The following is a 17,359-nucleotide window of genomic DNA, read 5'->3' as shown; positions in this document are numbered from 1 at the left end:
CCTGGGCACAATTAATAATAACACTTCCATGGTTTAATAAGGCAAAAAATAAAATAATCACAATAAAATCTATTTGGAAAAGTGCATTTTCTTAAATTTTTTTTTAAAAAACTCCTGGCTCCAGGCTTTTTTACTTAGTTTTGTCTCTGTTGCAGTCTCCTACTGGTTCACAGTCCTTTTAGCACAGTCAAACAGAGATGCTGTCTTTAATAATATTAAACACCTGGTTTACACCTGGCACAAACATGCATCTAATATTCAGACTGTCTTGATATGATTTAGCTGGATAACTATCATATTTCTTACCCTCACCAAAAACAGATTGCCGCACACAAGATTTCTCTCAGCAATCTCTTTTTGACAAGTTTGTTAGTATCCAAGCTTCTTGAGACCTGTTTGATTTGTATGTGCTTCCTGGTTGGATCAGCATGCTGAAGTTTAGTGTCATACTTTGTACATGTGTCTATATTGGCTGACCACCTCCAGAGCTGGTTTGGGTGATCGGATCTTCAACGCGTATTCGATGCATTTACACGCAGATTTGATGCATTTTTGCTTCATGTGAATACAATCTGATATCCCAAGATGCAGATTAATGCCGGGTGTAAACAGGGGTCTTAGTCTCACTGTGGAGGAGTATCAAGTATTCTTTAGCGTGAACAGGGTCACCAGGATTAGACACCAAGAGCAGACTGCCACAGTTGGATTAATCTCCTCAGACTAAAAGTTTCATAGTGACTGCATGTCTAGAATGTCGCAGAACAACTTCAGTGTCTCAGTTTGGAACAGGACACTACCCAGTGAGTGTGTAAAAGTAACTGTGTAATGTGTGGCAAAACTAAAACCATGCACACTCAAGACTGCAGTCTTCCAGGCTAAAATGATTTAAAAATCAAAAACAAGGAAGCAGAGGAATTTACTTTCACCTTTTCCTTAATTGCATCAACCTGGAAAAGAAGAGGCGTAGCTTAGAAAATAAAATTCAAAATCTTTTCCCCATAAAGAAAAATGGCATAGATGGTTAACAGAGGCCACCAACAGAATGTATAGCGGTTATCTGCAGTAGAAAGAGAAATCAGTAGTATTTTTGCTGACCAGTGTTTTTCTTGATTTTCTTCTTGATTTTTTCTTGAAAATTTTGGCTTTGTGTTACTTCATTCTAAGGAAAGTATCTGTATCTTCATATTGTGAAGACTGTTTAATTGCATCACACTTAAGTGTTTGCCAACATGCTGGCTGTTACAATCATTTGCGGTTTTATGGGCTATTGTCTCGTTTCTAGATCCAACTCGAGAAAAAAACAAAACAGAGAGGACTATGCAATATTAACAAAAAAGATGGCAGAGGACATCAACTATCCATTGCACATCAGCACTACAGACACATACTTGGGCTGTGTGATGTAGGGCTGCAACTAACGATTATTTTCATTGTCGATTAATCTGTCGATTATTTTCTCGATTAATCGATTAGTTGTCAGAAAATGGTGAAAAATGTGGATCATTAGGGCTGGGCGATATATCAATATTATATCGATATCGTGATATCAGACTAGATATCGTCTTAGATTTTGGATATCGTAATATCGTGACACGGCATAAGTGTTGTCTTTTCCTGGTTTTAAAGGCTGCATTACAGTAAAGTGATGTCATTTTCTGAACTTACCAGACTGTTCTAGCTGTTCTATTATTTGCCTTTACCCACTTAGTCATTATATCCACATTACTGATGATTATTTATCAAAAATCTCATTGTGTAAATATTTTGTGAAAGCACCAATAGTCATCCCTACAATATTGTCGCAATATCGATATCGAGGTATTTGGTCAAAAATATTGTGATATTTGATTTTGTCCATATCGCCCAGCCCTACTTACAACTGAACATTTAGCCCACTTTGTAGAAAATACCGGGATATATATCGTGTATCGCCATTCAGCCTAAAAATACCGAGATATGATTTTTGGTCCATATCGCCCAGCCCTATGGATCAGTGTTTCCCAAAGCCCAAGATGACGTCCTCAAATGTCTTGTTTTGTCCACAACCCAAAGATATTCAGTTTACTGTCATAGAGGAGTAAAGAAACCAGAAAATATTCACATTTAAGAAGCTAGAATCAGAGAATTTTGACTTATTTTTCTTAAAAAATTACTCAAACCGATTAATCGTTTATCGAAATAGTTGGCGATTAATGTAATAGTTGACAACTAATCGATTAATCGATTAATCGTTGCAGCTCTAGTGTGATGGTGTTCAGTTTTGGTCTGATCACTGCACTGATCCTCTTTGAATGGATACAAGTAGTGTTGTACAGGGATATGGTTTGACCCGCTGCATTTATAACAAAACCAATTTATTCCACCCTGAGCATGACTTAGCTGACCCACCTTGCTGAGGTACTCCCTCATGACCTGGATGAAGTATGGCATAGAAAAGTCCATGATGTTGTGCCTCCAGGCGGTCTCCAGCACCACGTCAGGCCTCAGCAGGTCATAACAGGTGAACAGGCAGGCGGCAAAACACTCCCTCTTGTCCTCCTGTAGGAACCAGGACAGCAGCTCCTCTGCCAGTTCTGTGTCCTTGGACTCTGACGCGTACTGCATGGCATCCTGCAGGGGAGATACAGCATGGACAGGGTCAGGGATGGTGTAAGGTGGGGGAAAATGGGGAGTGATGGCTGCTACATGATCAAACTCTAAATGGTAGCAGCATGGTAAAATCAGGAGTAAATCTAAGCATTACATCAGAAAATAATAGTGAAATTTAATGGGGAAAAGCACCTTGTAGAGCTTGTCCTTCTTGCAGAGCTCCACACTCTGTTTCCAGCGGTTGTTGCCCTTGAAGAGGTATGCAGCGATTCTCCTGAACTCGATCAGCTCGTGCTTCTCCAAGCGCTGGGCCAGCGAGATGTTGTCAAAGTTGTCATAGGCATCTATCGATGTCCTCAGTGCCTAAAATGAGTGAGGAGCGACAAACAGTGGATATTAAATCAAAGAGTCATTCAATTTATGGAAGAAAATTCAATGAAACTGCTTTGTGAAGGGCTCTTACCTGATAGTCCTCCTCTGTGATGAAGAGGTTGTTAAGTGCTTCATTGACTGATTTGTTGTTGTGGTTCTGTACTGACCGCAGGTAGGGCTTGACCAGAGGCAGCTGTTTCACCTGTGGACACACATGCACATCGGTCATCTTAGTTCTAAAAGGAGAGACAATGCATCATATCATACAATTTATTTATTCAGAGACAGGCTGAGGTGTACCTTGTTGAAGAAGTTGACAGCGCGGGAGTGGTCCAGTCTGGGGGATAGCACGATGAGCAAGTCATTCAGTAACAAGGGCTTGAACTCCAAATAGAATTGGATGGCTTTATAGTACAGCTCCACATTGGCCACCTACACAGGGGGCAGAGGGAGAGGAAGATTCAGAAACTACATTCAGGAAGCATAAGCATAATAATAGGTTATTAGAATAAGAATAAGTACAGATTCTGTCCCACAGCACATTTGTGGCAATGATGAAGTTCTGAATGAGTTCTGTGAGTTCAATGAGTTCTGTTCTGAATACAAAAATAAGAATGTGAAGATAAAATTTCACAATACAACTTTTACTTTCCAATTAGAATTCATTATTCTTTATTGAGCAGTATCTAATTAATAGACATGACACATAATTTGTAGAAAATTGTTTTATCAAGTGCTGTACACTGATTTAAAGCGCAGACATTTAGAGGTCTGAAGTGTCTCACTCCTGACTAATCTGAATTTGTGTTGCAATGATGACATGGGAAAAAAATCCAAATGATGGTTGATGAGAGACATAGTGGACTAACTGTGATTATATGTGTAGATCAAATCCAACTGTACCTTGGTGATGATGTCTTTGAACTGGCCCTCCTTCCAGGCGTCTGTGGGGTGGTTCATCATGGTGATGATGGCGTTGTCGAACTCCTCGTACTTGTCGTACAGGAAGACCAGCTCTGCCCACAGGTGGGCCTGCTCTGCCGCCCTCAGGACCTTTGGGATGTTGACTCTGGACCAGAAGAGCTCCAGATGCTCCCTCATCTTCTGGGGCTTGAACTTGGAGTAGAGGATGGCCAGCTCGGTGAACATGCCCATGTGAGCACGCTCCAGGCCCAGGGCGGCCTCCAGCATGGTGATCAGCTCCTCAAAGTAACCGCGGTCCTGGGATAGAAGCAAAGATTGGATGTTATAAATGTGTGTGAGATTTTATAGAAACTGTACAGTGAATAGTTTTGGTATTGTCAAACATGATTATGTGCATTATTGATATGGATTATGGAACAAATTAAGGCAAAAACTGAGTTTAGTATTTCCATTTCTATTTATAAGGCAAATTAAATGTAAACACTGTACAATTCTGTGTGCTGTAGTGTACTGAAATAACTTGTAATAACATGTAAACATGCACAATGAAAATGCACAACTTAAATACACACTAGTATTCAGGCTGAGCTCCAGCAGATTTAACCACAGGCTGTTGGAAAAAATCCAGCTGGTGTCTGAAAATTTGCTGTGTTACCACAGTATTTTAACACTGAATGGCAAAGCTTACAAATTACGTTTGAGTTCATGTTGCTCTTTTGCTTTTGAATCCAAAATGCGCCCACACATCTGCCTTGAGATTTGCGGGTGGTGGATTAATGGCGGCCACCATTATTATAATTATTGAACAGATGTAGTTTGGTCAAGTGTGGCCTCCATAATTCACAAATCCACAATAAAATGACTGTTTAAGTGACACCTAAGGGGGAAGAGGTCTTCATAAAAACTATAAACAAGACCTGCTCTTTTGTACCCTCTTTTCACCCAGCCCAGTGTGTGTGTCTGTATCTCAATTTTTCCATCTTACTTGGTAGTAGTTAATGAGCTCCTCCAGCTCGTCAGCGTGCACCACGATGTGGAGGCCGCACATCTGGGCCAGTCTGAACTCCTTTCCGTCCACGCAGGCGAAGCACACCTCCTTCCAGGTGCGGGTGCTGTTGGCCTTGCGGGCGCCGTCCACAGCGGCCTGGTACTCTCCCAGGTGCACCAGAGTTGAAGCCAGCCGGCCAAAGTTGGATACATTGTTGTACAGCAACTTGGCTGCCTCATACATTTTCTCGTCGTAGCAGCGGTCACCGACCTATGTTTTGAATAAAGACATGCGGTTAGATTTTTGACCAGACAACTAAGCTTCAGAGGGATTGTATGGGAGACAAGCTTACCTGTTGGATGTGAGCATTGTTGGGTCCATTGATGAATTCTTCCAGTTCAGCCAGGCGGTTGGTCTTGGCCAAGGCAAAGATCAGCTCTGTCTCCACATAGGACTCGCGGGCCTTCTTACGAGCCATCTGTAGGAATTTCACCAAGTCCTCCCAATTACCTGAAACACAGTACATATAGTTGTATTACACTGTTGGGGTTTAACTTTTTTTTTTGTAGAAAAAGAGCTGATTCAACTGTATTTTATGCAGCTAAAAAAAAAAAAAAAAAGGTCACACATTGTGTGCACTTTTTTCTCCTTAAGGACTAGCCGCAGTAGCTGCCACTATCAGCAAACAGAACGTGGGTACAAACACTTCAGACACTACAAACACATCAAAAACACAGCCAATGTGCTCCATACTGACTCTTTATGATCAGAATGACAACTACTACCAGGTTTTTCTAGCGCTACTTTCTGCATTGTCATTCTTGTTGCTGATGATATCATTAACTGTCATCTGCCTACATAGTGTCAAACCCTGCCTCCAGTTCATAGTGATTAATCAGCTCACAAAAAGTGAACCAACTGCCTTTAGAAAGACCTCTGCTCTGCTGAAAAGAAGGCAGGCTCAGTACTTTTTTGAAAGCAGATGCTTTCCATCCGCCTTATGGCCACTTCCCCACTTACTGTATTGTAATGTAAAAAAGGTACTGGCAGTTGAAAAAAGTGGAATAGTGTGATCACAGCCTTAGACGATAAGGAATAAACTCTCATCCTTCCCCATTGCTTTTTCTCCACCCCCTTTTTCAAGTTGTGCCAAACCAGTCTGTTCCCCCATCCTTACCACTCTGATCAGCGGCCTGTACCACCTCCATGTATGCAGACGGGTCATCGGCCTTGATGTAGGAGTCAATGGCCTCCTTAACCAGGCCCTTCTGCAGCTGAGCCTTGGCCAGCTGGCTCCACACAGCCGGCTCATTGCAGCGCTCCGCAAACTCATAGGCCCGGTCCAGGTTGCTAATATGCTCAATCAGCACCTGGGAACCAAAAACAAGGGAGATCATAAAGTTATACTGAGGGCTGCCTCAAAACAACGCAAAAACAAAGAAAATCAATGGCTGATTCAGAACTTCTATCCAGACGGTATTGGGATAGTTGGTAAAGAGCAAATGGCTGACCTGCACAGCAGAGGTGTTGACGTCAAACTTCCTGAAGATGGCGAAGGCCTCCTCAAAGAGCTCGTTGCTGATGGCGATGTTAGCGATATCAGGAGCATCATAGTTGTCTAGCCTGTTGATGTACTCCATCACACGGGTGCGGTCGGCCTTGATCGCTGTCAGGATCAGCAGGTTCTGCAGATTTCTGTGGGAGAGAGCAGAAGACCAAGAGCATTCAGCACATTTTGAAATGACACACTTAACATACTAAAAAAGTAAAAGTATCTCATTCTCTTGGTCAAGAGAGTAGCTGCTGAGCACCTGTGTTCACTGAAGACGGAGTTGTCCAGCACAATCTTCTCCAGCAGTTCAATGAGCTCGTTGGGCAGGTCGGCGGTCATGAAGGCCTTGACTGTGACCGATACTTCCTCTGGGTCCTGGGTCTCTGACAGCGCTGTCTGGACCACCTGAGAACAGAGACGAGGAAACAGAAGGTTAGAGCGGCACCAGACAGGTGTACTGAACCGATGAACACTTGTCTGGTCTATCCTTTACCTGGTCGATAAGTGGTCGTCTGTAGGGGTTGGTCTCCAGCAGCACGCTGGCCCACAGCTCAGGGTCTTTGCGGCGAACCAGGTAGCGAGACAGGCTCTTGAACAGGGAGTTCTCATTGCAGACCTGGAGAACAAAACAGACAAATCACAATGCTTCCTGGTACACTGGCGGCAGTTTAGTGCACTAGATAAAAAAATACATGTAGAGAGAGACAGATAGCTAAAGAGACAGACACTTGGATATAGAGACAGAGACACACTGGTAGGTACATCAATCCATTCTCACATTGATGAGCTCCTGGTCACACTGTCCTCTCTCATAGGCCACACAGGCCAGGTGGGGGTCTCTCTTCTCGCAGTACTTTCCCACCACACGGCTGTCATAGTAGGGGTTCTCCCTCAGGAAGCGCTCGGGGTTGTTGTTGCTGTCGATGTAGATCTTGGCCAGGGCATTATGGGTAGCGGGCTCCTCACAGCCTTCATGGATACGAGCCTCCAGCCAGGGCAGCAGCAGCTTCAGTCTATGAAACAGAGAGGGGAAAGGATGATGAGATTCTCCACGGCTGCTCAAACAGCTTCTCAGACCTGGGTTGAACAGAAGTCAAATTCTTAGTGTTTGTTTTATCCTTCTTGGGGCAACAGATGGATGAGGTTTCCCACCATGGGACCAGTGTTGGGCTTGGATGAGTAAAAGATTACTCATTACTTGTTATTTGTTTCAAATGTAATGTTACTTCACTTACTATTACCTAGAAACAATAATTTGTTACACGATTTGTTCTATTACTTTTCCATCACACCAACAAAACTGACAGTTTCATCCTCCTCTTCCTCTCTTCTGCTTCAAAAATCAGGATGACTCAGTCACCTCTCCTGTGAATGATCAGGGAAACCAAATAGTGTTCATCGCCAATGTTCTTGGCATCCTTTTGCTTGTTGAAAATCAAAATAGTGGGAATACTTCCAAACAGAGAAAGGAAACTTTAATTTACTTTTTTTAATCTAATCTAGGTTACTGTGAGAGAACAATGACTTCTGAGGAGATCAATCTCAAGTTTATAGGGAGTGATAACAAAAGTAATGACTTAGCTTTTTTGATTGGTAACTGTAACATTAATAAAACTGAAATGGTAATTTGTTACATTACTTGTCACTAGAACAACTAATGATATGACGGTAGTGTGTTATTAAGCAAAGCACAAACTTCCCTACATTGCACCCTACAGTCCAATAATGTCAGATAAATTGCCTGTCACAGAATAGTGTAATAAACTGACTTTCAAGTAGTCCAACTTTCTGGCACTCATTATCCTATTTGGCAAATTCCACCCATCTGGTGTGCCAAGCAAATTAAAAAAAAGAAAAGAATTTATAAATTCTATTTCAGCCAGGTTGACACAACATCTGCGCCCCTGATGAATCATTTCTAAGTTAATTTCAAACTTAGAAATGGAAACACAGAATTACTCGAGAGTCTATTTTAATGAAATAGTTTTTTTTTTTGCTGTAGTGTTTAGGGACATGAGGGTGGCAGGATGCAGCACCTGTTCCTCTTCTCCACCTCGGCGACCAGTTCGTCAGTAGAAAACTGTCCCCTGACAACCAGGATCAGGCTCTTGATCACATCCTCCGAGCAATCCACGTCCAAGAGACCTCCGATCACCACGGGCAGACGGCTGGGGTTCACCTAGGACACACGCAAATCAATCTCATTAATGTTAGCTTTGTAACATCATCTGCAATAGAAGGACGCAGTGTAATTGTGATGATGCCCTAAAACTGTTCACCGTCGAGCCTTACTTTCTGGACATAGATCTCGATGTACTTCTGCAGGTTGTTGCGGTACAGGTAGAGGACCAGGTCGTGGACAAAGTCGAAACGGTCGCAGACGATGATCAGTGGTAGCTGGTCGGTGAGTTTGGCCTCCTGTCCATCACACACAACGGAGGGAGAGAGGCCACAGTCAGCAAGACAGCACAACCAAGGAGGACACCTCCACACAAGTCACCAAACACCACAGTCAAACCTGATGTACAATAATTGGTCTTTTACCACTGGAAAATTATGGGTATTCAGGGTTTAAATATCCAAGACTTACAATTACTGCCAAAGACAAAAAGGACCTAAATTTTATGTGGCTAAATTAGACTTATTTTGGAGAACTATGATGCAGGTTTGACTGTATTGTCGTAGGCCAGTGTAACTACTCGTGTACAATGGCAAAAGTAAAAATATCAGAATCACTGAAAATGAAATTGAAATATCATTTTCCAGTTATATCAAACCTGCTCGAGTGATTCCAAAATGACACAATATCAAGAAAAACAAAAATCAAAAATAAAAGGTTTCTCAACTATGACAAATGGAGAGACGTCACTTTTTTTTCAAGAGAGGCTAGAGGATGATTAAGTACTGCAAAATTAGTTTGTTTTACTGCAGACTCAGCTGAGGAAGAGAGAGAGAGTGTAAAGAAGTAAAAGGAGACATAAATTCCCCATCATTCTGAGGCTAAAAGCCAAGTGCAGCTTTCTCATTCATGGGTATAGGCAGAGGACTCCCAGTGAAGGCTGTACCAAGGTAGGCCAGGCAGACACTAGACAGCACTGACCGCTCGAAACACTGACCACTAGTCCTCCGTACCACAATGCTCTGCTGCACTATGGGTGTTGCTGAGACACTGCTGCCATCCACACTCCTACAGGATTAACAAACTGGGATTGTGCACCTCACTGCCCTGCTTCAATATCGACCGAGAACATGCTAGAATGACTGGAGAAAGGCTCCTATTACGGGACTTCACACTACATACACGGACACCTGTAATGTCTAATAGCTCTCACATATGGATTACAAGACCCTTGCTTGTGGGCCCTACATTTACATTCACCATCGACTACAATCACACACAAAACATCTAATGAATGACTAGGACTAGTTCAAGCACTGAGAATATTGGGTGCACCCCAGTGGGTGTATGGCTTGTGGTGTATAAGCCCATACGCCTCCATACAAATCCCAGTTTTAATCCTGTGCCTAAAGTCAGGGGTAGGGATGAAAAGAAAATAGAGGGTGGGAAAGGTCCTGTACTGAGGGGTGGGATAGATTTACCTGATACATGTCCTGCCATTCCAAAGACAAAAGGGGAAAAGCACAAAAGATAATATCTGCCATCAGGATGGTTGACGTGAACATTTTTAACCAATACAGGCAAATGAATGCTTGTTGGGAATGTGCTAGTGATATTATTATTATAGTGATAATATTAAAATCCGGAAATGAGGATTCCAAAACTGCAACAATAAAAGTTTTTGCTGCAAGCAAAATGTGATGTAAGGTAATTCTGGTAACTAAAATGTCACTATCATGGCTCAGATAAGATATAACACTGAGGAAAAAGCAACAAGAGTGCAGCTTCCCACACACAAATATGGGTTAACACAGCAAAGAGCACAATACAACAGAAAGTGGATTGAAGAGGAGAGAGTGTGTAAGAAAAGAAAAATAAAAGGACCAGGTAAAGGAGGAAACGAGCTGTTAAAACTTTGTTTTCAGTGTGTGACCCTCTCCCTTCAGATCTCTCCAGCTGACCCTGCAGCCGTACCTTGAGGAAGTTCTTGACGCGCTCTGGGTCGTAGCAGTTGCTCTCTCTACAGATCCTCTCCACCTCTTTGATCTGGCCCGTCTTGCAAGCAGCCTGGATGTACTTGAAGTGAACCTCAGGGTCCTGACTGAAATTCACAATGGAGCCCAGGAAGTAGAACAGACCTGAGAGACAGAGACAATCAGTTATAGTCGGTTACAAAAGATGTGGATGAAATACACAAAATGACATGAAAATTACACAAAATAATACTAGCTAAACTAGCTTTTATCTCTTTGTAAAAATAAACCACACATTTGTGTATATGTATACTGCATCTTCCACCAATCTAATGATAAAATAAAAATATTTAATTGCTGAATCCATAATACAATCTGAAATATCACTGTCATTGCCATTAATGCAGTTTATGTCTTTCCCAAATAGTTTATTGAACGGTTAAGCTCCATTATCTAAGTAGTAGTAGAGGAGCTGCAGCCATTCACCCCCAGGCGTTTCTACACAATCAATTCATTGTCCTGCCTCTGCTGTGGCCTACTTGGCTAATTGATAGTAAGGGGACATCTAGTAACGACAGGGGCAGGAGGGAAAGGGGTGAGTCAGTGAAGCTGAATGACAAGTCACACGCCACTCTAATGTTTAGCCTGAGAACAGAAATATTTTGGGCGAATTGCCCTGTTGTACACACGTTATAAATAATGTTACAGTGGTTGTATTAGCTACTTTACAGTACTTTGTGCCTCTAAGTGTTTATTTATGGTAAGTCTTATGACCAAACATGCCCTAAGTGTGTATGAAATTCCAAAAAGACAACATTTGTATTCAGTGGATTATTGTTTTTGTTTAACTAAAAAAAGACTTAAATAACGAATGAAGCAGTGCGTGCCAGAACAGAGTTTGAGATCTCACCCTCAAAGCTCTTGAAGGACTCAAAGAGCTCTGTGAGAGACTGTGTGGACAGCTGTTCATGGTACTTGGAGGCCACCTGGACACAGATCTGCAGGTTCTGGCGGATGTTGGCCGACAGCATGGCTCTGAGGCACTCCAGAGAGTCCTCCACTGACAGGGAGCCGAAGAAGTTCACCAGCCACTGGAGGGGGGACCGATGGTGAAAGTTAGCCCAAGTCATAGGAGGTAGACTATGCATATACAGTAAGTAACAAGCATGGAGTCTGAGTCGCTGATTCAAATCCCTCAACAAGCTATGAAAACCCACTCTCCTCTTCCTCAACAACTGTTGTCAAGGTGCCCTTGAGCAAGGCACCTGTACCCAGATAACTCCAGTAGCTGGCAAGTAGAAGACTGTTTTACTTTACTGCCTCTTCCTGCATTTCACTGCTGTGTGAAAACCCCATAATTCCAACTTTTGGTTTCATTTCACGTCAACTGAAGGATTACATGGTCCTTTACGGGTTGAGAGAATTCTGCAACCCTCCAGCTTATGAAACCCTTTCAAAACCCACTGGATAACCTCAAAAATGCAAGCTAAAAATAATCCTGTTTTTCTCAGTTCCTGAAAAGTTTATATTTTGGAGATAAAAGCTTTTCACCTTACAGTTTGCTCCCTCAGGCTACTGCTGTATATAAGAATGTGCCCTGGTTAGATCAGAGTATAAGAAAGTTTATCTGACCTGGTCTCCTGATAATATATAATATTTACACTATAGTAAGTATAGTAAGAGCTGCCTAATTTACAAAGGCCTTTAAAGTCTTCTAGAGCGGTCTACCTCTGGGTTGAGTAGGTGTGTGTGCACCACAGCACGCTTGATGTCGTATAGGTCAGTGTAGTGCTCCAGCGCCCTCTGCAGGAGGCCAGCCTTCTCACACAACTGGGCGATGTGGGCACGATCGTAGTTGGTGAACATTTGGTTGCCCAGGATAGCATCAGCAACCTACACCAACGACATGAAGCATTAGAAAAAATAAAATGTTGATAAAATGTAGGCCAGATGTGTTGTTTGCATGTCTTTGAGTAAAGTATGTGTAGATGCGTCTACCTGTGGAGCATGCATGAGGTTCATCTCCAGCAGGCGAGTCTGCAGTGGTCCCTCTGAGGGTCTGTTGTTCTTCAGGGCGTCCAGGAGGAAAGAGGTACACTGCTGGATCAGGTTGTACTCCATGAACACATCCACGATCTGGACAGAGAGATAGACAGACAGGAGAGAATTTAAAATCCTGAGAGGAAGAGAGAATACATGGATTTGTGGATACCGAATTGGTGCTATCCTGACAAAGACATAACTTGTCGAAGCTTTTCTTATGTACTGAATAAAGTACTACTGCACTCAAGCTATGAATACACAACAGCTTCCTCCAATTTAAACTTTACACTCCTGCCACATACTGCTGGAGTTACACACCAGTTATACACCAGTGACAGGATCAAACTTGACACAGATGCAATAAGACCACACACTGCTTTGAACCTGCTCAAAACCCAGTTGCAACGAAAAGTGAAAATTTGTTATATACAATACATTTTAGGCATTTTTTTAGGCACATTTTATGTTTCTTCTTCCAGTGATCCAAGGGAGCCTCATGCAATGTGTTATATTCTTAAACCTGCTGTTATCTGCCAGTACAGCACTATTGGCAATGCAGAGTGCTGCGTCAGGAGTTGGAATTTGCAGTGCAGGGATCTTGCAATGGTAGGCAGGAAGAGGTGCATTTCATTTGCACTACAGGCTAGTTTAGGTGTATAGATGTTGGCATATGTTATGTTGACTCAGTCACATAGTTTGTCTAAGTGCAGGAACATTTTTGGTTTGATTCTACTAGCTAATTGCAGAGGATGGGAGAAGACAATGCAGCTCATAGTATAGACCACAATATTATCTTAATTTAGAAAATTACAGTCAGACCTGATCCAAACCCCTAAAACTTTCTGTACAATCCCAATCTGCCTTATGCTTGTGGGACTACAACCGTTTTGTGAACCTAGATCCACCTAAATTTAGTAACGTTCCGTCAGTTTAAGGCAGAAATGGCCACAGAGGCCATTTCCACTGTTAAGGGTTTGATATGATAAAACAGCAGAAATTACTCAAGTGGTATAAGGTATTTTGTTCAGAAAGGATCATGTATTCCTGATAGATCAGGAGAGATCCCTGCTCCCCTCCTCTGACCTGTGTGATGTCAGCCAGTGGCTCTTCATCCTGGACCAACATCTGGGCAAACTGCAGGCCCTGCTCTGGGTTTATCCGCATCACGTTCCTCAGCAGGAAGATCCAGTCTGGAGTGTAACCCACCTGGAACCACAAAAATCACAAAAGGATACATCTACTATACAACTGTGTGTTTTTTGTAATCGCATAATTGCAGCATAGCATAATTGATAAAGTCTGACAATGAATGCTCTTTAAGTATTTATGGGTCTTAAAGGAATTTGTCTCCATGGAGTTTAAAAGTATGGTATACTTCCATGACAGTATCATTAACACATAATCAGAGTTACAAACACATAATATTATCACACCCTTCCCATTTAAATTATCATAATGGATCCAGGGATTAGGGATGGCTTTGCATTTTGATAATTATTTCCAGCAGGCTCCTACTGCTGGAAATAGTTAGTAGTTCATCATTTGGGAATTTCCAAATCTAAACAAGCGCATGTACCATTTTAGATGGAAAGACAGGCATACCTTCTTGGCATACAGGACAATCTTGGGGAACTGGCCAGTCTCAGCAAAGCACTGGATGACCTTGTTGGGGACGTTGGCCCTCAGGTAGACACTGAGAGCCAAGGTGGGATCCACCGCCTTCACCAGGTCACCCAGTTCCTCAGAACACTCCAACTGGAACGTAGGACAAGTAACATCAGCAGTAGAAACAATTCAGACAATGGAAACTGGACTTTTAAATACAGATTACAGAATAAACACAGGATGTGCAAAATGTGGACCATCAGCTCTCTAGTTAACTATTCAGACAATTTGGAAACACTCAATTCTCTAAGAAAGCTACTTTGGCTGGAGGAGGAAACACTACAAATGCCTTGCATAACAGATGGTCTCACATCATCCGAGATAATAGGCAAGTCATGTAAACACACAGGCGGCTCAGGAAAAGCCTCTTCCTGCGAGAGGAGGTTGAGATGGAGATCTGGAATACCTTGTCCTCCTTCAGCCACTTCTCCAGAAGCTGCTTGCGTCCCTGCTGGAGGACGGGCCTGCACAGCTCCAGGGACTCAAACTTGTTGAGCTGGCCCTGGTCCAGCAGGATGCCAAAGTACTGCAGCAAGGGGGAGGTCTGGCCTGGCTGGGCTGGCACACTCTGGAAACGACGGATGGTGTCTGGGGTACGCAGGATACCCTGGAGGGAGAGGGGAGGAATAAGGCAGAGGTCATAAGCTATAGAAAAGTGGGTGGACATTTGATAGTACTGTGGAAGGCGGTAACACCCAAAGACAACAAATTAAGTTGAATGAAGGAAACTTTGGGATTGCTGTTTTAATAAGATCACAGTCAATTAAACTCCTGGGTTTCATTCTAGCCATCAAATCAGGGACTGATTTACACCTGGGACACCAGATGAATGCACTTAGTTGGTGGCATAGAAAACCAGCAGCACTCTGGGTCCTGAAATCATTTAATTAATACAGATGGGAATGAGAAAACAGGAAGTAAATGAATGCACCAAACAACTTCTGACAACAGTCCTGCAACATTTGGAAGACACAGTGATTAGAACAAAACGATGGAATACTTTAATTTTGTTTGGACTAGATTATATGCCGTTTTGGTGAGCTTTTTAAAACACAAGTAATTGATGGACCCTGCAAAACTCCTGTTCCTGCTTTGCTGGCATTGGCTTACATTACATTGAAAGCTAAACTCTTAACTCACCACTACTTTGTTGATTGTAAGTGACAATTTTATATTTAAACCCATATCAGTTTAACATTTTATTAAGCAACTTGCAACTAGGAACTTTTTATTACCTTGACTTGATAGTTTTGTCAGGTGCAATCTTGTGTGTACACAAGGCTGCATTCAAGAGCATAGAATTGTAGACAGAGATACTGTAGTTTCTAAAATGCTTATGGATAGAAAACCGTGGCCTTTTAAAGCGTCGTTAATAGTGACATCGGTTAATCACTGCATCCCTACCCTGGATCATACAAAAAATGTGCATGATCTTAATCCTTTCGTAAAGCACAGAAATGTCATGACTAAGCTATCAGGGTGGTTACCTTTGGTGCATTGGCGGCAACCTTGGCAGCCTCGGAGTAGTTGCCCCCTGCAAACAGGTTGTTGAACTTGCGTGCAAAGAGCTCTTCAGCGCCAGCCAGATTGTTGCGGACAGCTATGCGCAGGGCCAGGTCCGGGTTCTGCAGCACATTGTTGATGTAGGGGATGATGTTTTCCTCCTCCACACAGACTGACAGCACCTGGGTTACAGGGATAGAAAAAAGTCAGAGAGGTGCATTAGATGGACTAAGGTGTGTGAAATCTTTGTATGAAGCATTCCAGCTTGCAGTCCGTTCAGTATTGTCTACTACTATTATTGTGTTTGGGTGTAGCGTCCACAATTTTTACACTCAAAGACATTTTCAAAAGTCGGTTCATGAGGTCAGGTTACAGCCATGTATTGCTTCCATAAGCCTGGTTCCAGCAGGTAAGGCAATCTGTGGCATTACGTGTAAACAAAGGACACAGTCAAGTGTGTGTGGGGAGAGCAGTGGTGTTTGCTTTCCTCAGTGAGGCATGGAGCCCTTCACTCTTTTGTCCTTCCGTCACCAAACCAGACACATTATTTTTGAAAACTTCTCCCAGGGATGAACAACCAATCAGGTAGGAGCAGGAAAACGATGGGGTCAAATGCCCTATCCCCCGATTGTCCAGCAAGGCCTCTGAAAGGCCACCTTGAACTGCCTCGGTCTGGAATATTGCCCCTAACAGGCAGCAAGTTCAGGATCTGTCAGAAGAAATCATTGTCAGCCGGAAAGTGCAATTCAGACTGAAGTGATGGATGCTTTTTTTAAAACGTAGCTTAACTACATCTACATCACACAGGGATAAATCAACACATGCTGCGTTCACTCAGTGCGCCTTAAGTTGGCAGAGTGAGCAAGCTCAGCTGAATTCCACTGTGGGCACATTAGCATTAAACTCTATTAAACGCTGTCTGGCCTTGGGATGTGGCTGCTGAACGGCAAATGTATTATTACTGGGTCAGTGTAACACATGGCTTTTGTGAGTGGTCTGGCAAAGGAGAGAGAGAAAGGAGAACAAGTCAAATGAAAGGGCGGGACGAAAGAAAGGGGAGGGGGACTAGAGAGAAAGACAGCGAGGGTTGGCCCGGCTATAAACAAGCCCAGCAGGTCAGTGCCCCAGCTGTTAACACGGGTGAGTACACTTCATTCTTCCAACCACTAAAGCGAGGTCACTTACCCACTATAATGTAGGTGGACTAATCAGGGGTGGTTGAGATAGGAAAAAAGGGAAAGAAAAGAATGGTAAAAATAGAGCCCTTAGTGGAGATGCTGTTTTCCACTCAGCGCTTGTGTGGAGAGGCTGCAGCGAACTAAAGAGATGGAGGGGCTGGTATCGATATCAGTAATGTTACAGGCACAGAGAGCGAGAGAGGCAGGCAGGGGGTGGATTCTGACTCGAGCCTGGCCTGACATTTTCAGCCTAATGGCCGATTTAAAAAAAAAAAAAAACATCCTCTGACAAGGCAAAAAGAGAGGGCCTCTGAAGACCCACTACATGACTGACAAAACACTGTATTGTCTACATATTTAGCTATAACCTTTTCTAAAATAGTCACTTGGAGCATTCAAAGTGCAATCAATGTCATTTAATTACATTGATGGGAGGTACAGGGGAAAAAGCAC

General features: G+C 42.9%; 1 protein-coding gene across 1 annotated transcript in view; it reads right to left on the bottom strand.

The window, feature by feature from the left end:
* Nucleotides 1–17,359, bottom strand: part of cltca (clathrin, heavy chain a (Hc)) — a 40,583-nt gene that overhangs the window by 3,314 nt on the left and 19,910 nt on the right. The window contains exons 7-28 of the mRNA XM_071527709.1: nucleotides 15,713–15,910; nucleotides 14,632–14,832; nucleotides 14,163–14,315; nucleotides 13,644–13,766; nucleotides 12,516–12,653; nucleotides 12,246–12,410; nucleotides 11,428–11,608; nucleotides 10,519–10,682; nucleotides 8,718–8,843; nucleotides 8,462–8,604; nucleotides 7,204–7,438; nucleotides 6,919–7,041; nucleotides 6,685–6,830; nucleotides 6,385–6,568; nucleotides 6,051–6,243; nucleotides 5,226–5,383; nucleotides 4,871–5,143; nucleotides 3,865–4,182; nucleotides 3,262–3,393; nucleotides 3,053–3,163; nucleotides 2,782–2,952; nucleotides 2,389–2,610 (exon numbers count right to left, since the gene is read on the bottom strand). Of these exons, the coding sequence (XP_071383810.1) occupies nucleotides 2,389–2,610; nucleotides 2,782–2,952; nucleotides 3,053–3,163; nucleotides 3,262–3,393; nucleotides 3,865–4,182; nucleotides 4,871–5,143; nucleotides 5,226–5,383; nucleotides 6,051–6,243; nucleotides 6,385–6,568; nucleotides 6,685–6,830; nucleotides 6,919–7,041; nucleotides 7,204–7,438; nucleotides 8,462–8,604; nucleotides 8,718–8,843; nucleotides 10,519–10,682; nucleotides 11,428–11,608; nucleotides 12,246–12,410; nucleotides 12,516–12,653; nucleotides 13,644–13,766; nucleotides 14,163–14,315; nucleotides 14,632–14,832; nucleotides 15,713–15,910 (3,858 nt within the window). The remainder of the gene's footprint in view (nucleotides 1–2,388; nucleotides 2,611–2,781; nucleotides 2,953–3,052; nucleotides 3,164–3,261; nucleotides 3,394–3,864; nucleotides 4,183–4,870; nucleotides 5,144–5,225; nucleotides 5,384–6,050; nucleotides 6,244–6,384; nucleotides 6,569–6,684; nucleotides 6,831–6,918; nucleotides 7,042–7,203; nucleotides 7,439–8,461; nucleotides 8,605–8,717; nucleotides 8,844–10,518; nucleotides 10,683–11,427; nucleotides 11,609–12,245; nucleotides 12,411–12,515; nucleotides 12,654–13,643; nucleotides 13,767–14,162; nucleotides 14,316–14,631; nucleotides 14,833–15,712; nucleotides 15,911–17,359) is intronic.

The sequence above is a fragment of the Centroberyx affinis genome, unplaced genomic scaffold (genome assembly GCF_046629955.1).
Source record: "Centroberyx affinis isolate AG114_WGS23_722 - 3 ecotype Tasmania unplaced genomic scaffold, CSIRO-AGI_Caff_v1 ptg000116l_1, whole genome shotgun sequence".
Lineage (NCBI taxonomy): Eukaryota > Metazoa > Chordata > Actinopteri > Beryciformes > Berycidae > Centroberyx > Centroberyx affinis.
Note: the sequence above shows the minus strand (reverse complement) of the source record. Positions and strands in the feature narration are given on the sequence as shown.